This window comes from Larimichthys crocea, chromosome VIII, assembly GCF_000972845.2.
Source record: "Larimichthys crocea isolate SSNF chromosome VIII, L_crocea_2.0, whole genome shotgun sequence".
Lineage (NCBI taxonomy): Eukaryota > Metazoa > Chordata > Actinopteri > Sciaenidae > Larimichthys > Larimichthys crocea.
In genome coordinates, this window is record NC_040018.1 from 6,764,830 (window position 1) to 6,772,241 (window position 7,412).

At 39.0% G+C, this 7,412-nt stretch overlaps 1 protein-coding gene across 4 annotated transcripts in view; it reads right to left on the reverse strand.

The window, feature by feature from the left end:
- crtc3 (CREB regulated transcription coactivator 3) overlaps positions 1–6,852 on the reverse strand; it is a 33,540-nt gene extending 26,688 nt beyond the window's left edge. For 2 of the 4 annotated variants that reach the window (XM_019257127.2, XM_019257126.2), the window contains exons 1-2: positions 5,549–6,851; positions 1,181–1,291 (exon numbers count right to left, since the gene is read on the reverse strand). In XM_019257127.2, coding sequence (XP_019112672.1) covers positions 1,181–1,291; positions 5,549–5,680 — 243 coding nt within the window. In that variant the 5' untranslated portion in view covers positions 5,681–6,851. Of the gene's footprint in view, positions 1–1,180; positions 1,292–5,548 lie in introns of all 4 variants that reach the window. The other 2 variants (XM_019257125.2, XM_019257128.2) reach the window with 2 other exon arrangements.
- Positions 6,853–7,412: the final 560 nt, after the last annotated feature.

Consider the following 7,412-nt stretch of genomic DNA (forward strand, 5'->3'; position numbering starts at 1 on the left):
TGTGTGGCTAAAAGCGTTCAAAGCTATCTGTGCATGGGTAAATGTGTTGAGCGAATGCAGACGTCCAAATGAGTACTCAAGTACTCATGCTTATCCCTAAACATAACATGCTTTCTGGCGGAGGTCAGCCATCACAAAAATAGTGACTGTTGCATCAATGATATGAAGATTTGAGACAATAAACAAAGTTCGACAATGTCTGAGCCAACAAAACTAACATCAGGCTTCTTGGCTAATGGCTTGATGGACAAGATTCATCTAACATTAATGTATTTTTTTATGCAGTGTGTATATATATATATATATATATATATATATATATATATATATATTTGTTGCTTAAATGAAATATTTATCCGTACATCTGCAGAGCACCTGTTGGCTTTTGTGAGGGAAGCCTATTATTCACCTTAATGCTGATAAAATAAACAATTAATGTAATAATAATAAATCTAAAAGTGCTGAAGCTGACAACCATCAGGGTACATATATGCATGATGTATTGGGGCTTTGAAAACTTGCTGTGGTCCCAAAAAAAAAAAAAAAAAGTTTGCAAGATGAGAAGGGGTCATCGTGGCCAGGCCTTGAAAAAGAACAAGGCCTTGAATTTGTTAGATGGTAATCCCAAGGTAAGCAGGGCTTTAAAGAAAATATTCATGTTCACATTCTTATGCTTAAAGGGAAGATTTGAGTACAAAATAAACTGATTTACAGGCAGCAGCAACATCTACAAGGCTGTATTCAGACTGACACTCCATCATTAAAACCCAGCAGGGCCATCCATCAGATAAAGTTTTTGTAACATGGCAAATGGGATGTTGGAGGTGCAGGCGCACATACCTGTGCAAATTTTTAAAAGTGCTGTTTCAGGTCTGTTAACAAAGGCAAGTCACTGTGTGGTCAGACCGAACGCGACGCTGCCTACGAAGTCAATGGAAAGTTGCAAATCCACACAGGACAACACAAACTGACACAAAGACACATCCACGTTACAGCTGAGCTGAACACACCTTAAAAAACTTTAAACTGGTGGAGACACAATGTTCAACGTTACAGGTAAAAAAAAAACAAATAAAAGTTGGAATTTATTAGTTAATGAAGCTGTAAAACTCTGCGATGAGGCTTCGTAGATGGGAAGTAGTTCATGGTGGTGCTGTGTGTTTTGACTGAGATATCCCACCTGAAATTCAGTGCTGGCGTTGCCAATCTGATTGACGTTAGGCAGAGAGCCTCCATAGTACGGCGCCCGTGTCTGAGACGAACGAAGCTGCTGGATCTTCTGAAACTGGACCTGTGAGTCAAAACCAAAAAGAGACAACAGTGAGGTTATGAATTCTGGACATGTAAAGACAGGACTGCTGATTAGGGCTTTTCTTTTTTCAGCACTGACTCAGATCTTTGGTCATCTTCTTATTTATGTTCTCAGGAAAATGTGGATGTGCTGGAATTAAGGTCATATCGTGACACATCTCTCACTGTATGCCAAACAACTCGATAAATCAGTCTCTCCACAGTGTTTAATGAAGCACAGAAATAATGTTTGAATACACCCAGAATAAATGATAAAAACACAGCAGAGATATTTGCTATTTATGGGACACAAGTTAAGGGGACACGCTCTAGGAAATGGGCAGCTTGGCCTCCAAAGCAGCACCCTACCAAGAGATGCCACACCGATTACCTGGCAGAAAACAGACGGCGGCTTGTTCTGCCAAGGTAAACAGATCCAATCGTCAACCCTGATCAGGAATAGGCAAATCAGAGGGTCAATTCTTCTTTAGACTGCCGAAAGGGCAAAATTTGAATCTCAAAGACTGACCTTATTCGATTTTATCAGCAGATTTACAGAGGACGGACAGAGATCTCTCAGGGAGATTGAGAAGATGACAAGATTTCAGGGACGGGCTTGGAAAATGTGACTTACCTTTGGGTGCGACAGTTGTCAGCTCATGTCTAGTAACTATGGTGTTACATAATACTTTTCTGTTCTGGCCGGCAATACATTTTTGTCTGCACACAAACATGACAAATTGTTTAGAGGAGGAGGCAGCCTTTACACCTTCAAATCTAACATAGCAAGACCCCAAAATGTCATTTTAACTCTGCATTAACTGCAGCCAGTGGTGTGTGCCTTGTTAATACAGGTGTATACATTGTTTGTGTGCAAAATGTTGTTTTTAAAAGGACTAAATGTCGACTAATATAAACTGAAGCTGAATATTTCATATAATAAAAACATGTCCTGATATTTTCAACACATTTTGACTTTTGGACTTTGCAATGCTAGAAAGTTTGGATGACATCCTCTATCAGCTGTACGCTGAGTCTAAAATACAAGCACTAACAGCTTAAATATAAATGCAAGGTTCACTTAGGAGCTGAAACTGTCCATGAAAAAAATATCTTCAGCAGATATCTAACAAGGCTGAACCAGCGAAGAAGTTTAGTGTTTTTACGTGCTGTATTTATTCAGTTTGAGAAACTCTACGATCTCTAGAAAGCTTTGACGGGACTAGAAAGTGCCAAGGCTCGGACTTCTTCCTGGAGTATTAGTAGTAGTAGTAGAAAAATATTTATTTTGAGAGCGAATGGCCCGAAAATATGAAACATTTTACAAGATTATACATTTGATTTAAGTTGGGGACTGTTGTATAACCGTGATATTACATTCTTGGGTGTGCCAATATTGAATGTACTATTACTTAATTAAGGAAGTACGAGTAGTTAACTGCTGATGTTCACTGTTACCAAATATTAAACATGCAGACTAACACACATATGACAGCTGAGAGGCGTCTGGAGCGTTTGTGCATTCAGCTAGTATGAACACTGTGTCACATATTCGGCCCTTTATGTCCTGCAGCTACTTTTAATTCCAGCCGTTTGCTGGCAGTGTGTTTGCCAGCCTTCAAGCTCGCTGACTGGACTTTTCTGTCTCGCCAGGGGTCACAGACAGTTCATACCTTATGGCAAACTTCATTCAATGTCGCCTCAAAATCACATCCTTTCTGACAGGCCGCTCAGGACCCAGCTCTCATAGAAAGAGCACATTGTGAGCCGATAGTATGAGAATGACATGAAAAGGGCCTTTATATCCTCTCAGAGGTCACTATTTTTATGACTGGGAATGTGTAGTGTATATACTTGAAATTATCATGAGATGGAGAAAAGATATCATATATTTAAAAGCAGCATGTGACTAGTTAAGCTTAGACAATCCTCTGTCTGCTCTGAACCGATCCAACAGATATCTGGAGCACCAAGTAAAAGGTGAATGGAGACCTGTGGACGAGTCTTGAATGAACGGTGACCAAACTACAGTAAACTTTGTTCATCTAGTAACTGCCTGTCTGACCTAGGATCAGCTGGGAGTCATTAACACTAACAAACTCGACTAATATCTGACCTTGTAATCGTCAGTGTCGCCATCATTTCCTCTAAACAACATGCTGTATTATCTCAATGTTGCCACACTTTCTCCAACATCAAATTCAATTACTTTCCAGGCCTAATTCATTCAAATTCAACAACCCAACACAAGCACAGTTTCAAACACAGTTACCGTTACAGCACTGAGAGCTATGTATAACAAAAAAATAGCTTCAAAATAACTTCAGTTTCTCTTCTTTTGCAATGTGTTATAATATTTATGTATATTAATACATTTTCAGAACCATTCAAGGCCTTGATTTTTTCACCACTCAAACTCACAAACTTTCAAGGAGTTCAAGGACCTATAACCAGCTGAAGATCAGCCCCTAAGGGCTGCGACTGATGATGTTGCTGGTGCCCAGGGTGATGTCTGATATTTACAGTGACGGAAGACAAAGAAGAGCAGCAAACAGTTATGTTTGAGAAGCTGGAAGCAGAGCATACGATGCATTATTGCTCTTGGCCTGAAATTTGAATTTCATGTACTTTTAATGACTTTTGTTAATCATCAAAAGAGTTGCAGATTATTTTTCAGTCAAAAACAATCATGTTAACTTGACTTTGACGTATTTCGGTGCAAAAAAGGTGTAAAAATGGTGTAAAAAAAACAAAAAAACAAGTCATTCATCAACATATGGATCTTTCTGTTATACTGTAAATAGAGCTGCAGAAGTGTTCAATAATAATGTGAAGTTTTAGTACTTTTATATCCTGTGATATCACATCTTTGGACATTTGAACACCTTGAATTTTGATTATTTTAACAAATGAATTTCTTAATCTGAAAAAACAAAAAAAAACATTACCTAATAAATTAATATTGATTGACATTCCTGATAAAAATATTATTATTAGCCACGTTTGAGGAAACTTGTTTACACCTGCACTGCTCAAGTCTAACACATAAATTCATTGAGCTCAGTGTTACAATAAGAACACTTTGATTCATTTATCTGAACCGACATGTCATGAGGGACACCTGAGGCACATGTAAACAGGAGCACAGCCCAAAACAAATACAAGTGTCCAAATTATGAACCATCCTCTTCTCTGCACAGTGTCCAGGATGTGGCGTGCACTTCAGGTTTTAACCACTGGTATAATTCATGAAATCTGACAGTGACAGCGTGCATACTGTGTCTTTACAGGGGTATTTCTAACAAGAGCACCCAAACCAGAGAAACTTTTTATACATATTGTATAGTTCACTGTTACTTAGCTTTTATTTACCTGTTATTTATACCTGTGTATATAGTGTTAACAGACAGCGGAGCAGCTTCTCCCACGGGCTGCTACAGATACAGGAAATCTTTCCTGCCACATGCCATCACACTGTATAACAACAGCTAAAAACTCAGGTCATAAGTTACAGTCACTGCACAGTTCTCCTTCCTTACTTTGCACCAAATCAACACTGCCAATTTGCTGTATATACTTTTGTACAATATATTTTATTTACTATTTGATATGTATGTTGTCTATCATCACTGTGTGTAATGCTGCTGCTGCACTGGATAAATAAAGTCTGTCTGTCTGTCTTAAATTGTATATCTTATAAGCGCATAGTGTTAAAGTTTTTTCTTGGGATGTTACTATCCAACCTCTATAGTGTTCCAGTGTCACTTACTATCTCACTTACCGTTCAGGAGCCATAGATATACCTATATTTATATTTATACTGATAAATCTGTTTACATTGCACTGTGCTATATTGCCACACGGATGTCTTAGCTTGTATATTTTACTTATATTTTATATGCCATGTTTATGCTGTTTGCACGGGACATGAATACTCTGTATGTCCTGTACATGTAGCAGCATTGACAATTAAGTTGACTTGAACTTAACAAAATATTTCTGATTCTGATGCAGAAGAAAATGCACTTTGCCCAGTTCCAGTCTGACAAAACAAAAAGCTGTTGTTTATGTTCTCTCTCGTACAGGGCGAGCATGGTCTGCCTCTGCTGAATGAAACAAGAAGTACTTGTTGAACACCAGAAATCTCAGTGAGGAAATCAAGACAAGCAAGCAGCTCATGCTCCGTCTGTAATCACCTCCTCAGCCCCATCCGTGCACTAATAAACTGTATCATGTGTAAAAATGAAGTGTCACTCACCCTGGAAACAGTGAGGTCTGTCATCAGCTGCTCAAAGGCCCGCGTCTCCTCTGCTTGCTTCTGGTTGTGCAGCGCGATCTTCTCGCTGAACTTCCTCGGGTTTGAGCCACCTGTGCCCGGGGAGCCGGACATGGTGCGGGCCGCAGTGTTTCTAACAAAACTTCAGCTACTTTTTTTTTTTTTAAAGAGGAGTGGAAAGGTGTTGCTGGTAGTTGTTTTAATCTTCAAAGTGTCTCCGTTAAAGCCATAGAGTTAATTCAGAGTATGAGCTAGCAGTGGCTAAGCTAATGTTTACAAAAACAAAACAAAAAAAAAGTTGTCGAATCAATTAAAACATTTGCAACTCATCCGACTGAGTCTAACAACTCATTTTAAAAGCCGGCGCGTCGGTTACAAGAAGTTAAACGACTTCATTTTGACATTTTTTTCTTTTTTTAAAGCGGACCACTTGTTTGAATCCGACGCTAGCATCGCGTTAGCCGCTAAAGCTAAGCTAAACCGAAGCTAAGCTGCTGTCAGTGCCATCTCTCGACGCACTTTGCCGACTCGCAGACGCTCGACACCGGCCAACATTTACACAGACACACACACGGGGAGGGTAATCCAGAAAATATGTGGCGCTTGTTGTCAAGAGAAAGTTGTAGTAGCAGCTGTTTTGTTTTAATTTAGCGACGTTAGCAGAGCTCGCGCACTGGCGGTTGGTGAAAAAAAACGGTTCGCTCGGTTTAAAAATGTTTCAACAAGTGTCCGCTCGGTCTGTATCCACACTTTGTCCAACGCTCAAATCATCAGACAACAAACAAGAGAGCAAAAGAAAAAAAAAAATCCTCAACAAATGAAGCAAAAGGAAGAATAATCCAACAATTTGAACTCTTTAAAAATCGGTTATCGCAGCCGCTTCTTTCAGCCGAGTCTGGTGTGTTAATCCTCGGACAAACTCCCGTCCCGTGAAGATAAACAAACACACACACACACACGTACAAATCTTCGTCGCTGCTGCTTTTTAAAAACAAGAAATTCGTGTTGAGAAATGTTTTCAGCTTATCAGCCGTCGGTTGGTCGGTCGGTTGACAAGCGCTTTTAACCGCAGCTCAGATCCGCTGGCTTGTTATCCTCACACTGCTGCTGCGAGAAAAAACATTACCTCGTTAAACAGCGACAGTACCGGCCGCGTCCACAAGGCGGCGACAAACTCACCGCATCGCCCCCCCTCTGTCTGTCTGTCTCTGCGGGAATTACTAATGACTGTTATTATCAATATATTTGGGATGTTAATACAAGAAAGACGCACGCAGCAATTAATCATTTCACTACATGGTGGTCTGGGTTCAAATTAAATCCTAATCTTTCCTTCCCTGTGGAGGGAGTCACAGCTCAACTTGAGTCAATAAAAATAAAAGTAAATAATAATAATAATAATAATAATAAGTTTAATTTATAATGCACTTTACATTTGAATGAAATCTCAAAGTGCTACAATACACACAAAGTATATGCACACAAGCAACAGAAACAAATAAATCACAGCAAGAGAAATCATGTTGAATACGATGTGGAAAAAAGTAAAGTTTTAAGTCCTTTTTTAAAATTTTCCAGAGTCTGTGGTGATCTGAGTTGATCAGGGAGAAGGATTCACTTGAGACATTAGAAGAAGATACTCCTGAATAGAATAGATCTTTATTGTCATTGTCACAGGTACAACGAGACTGAAAGTGCTTCTAGTCAGTCAGTGCAACATCAATAAAATCCTAGCGTTAAAATGACTAGAATAAATGAGAATAAAGATACTTGAGACATTAAAATGTACTAAAATAAACATATGCTAAAATCAAAATAAATACTAAATATGCTAAAAGGAGCATAC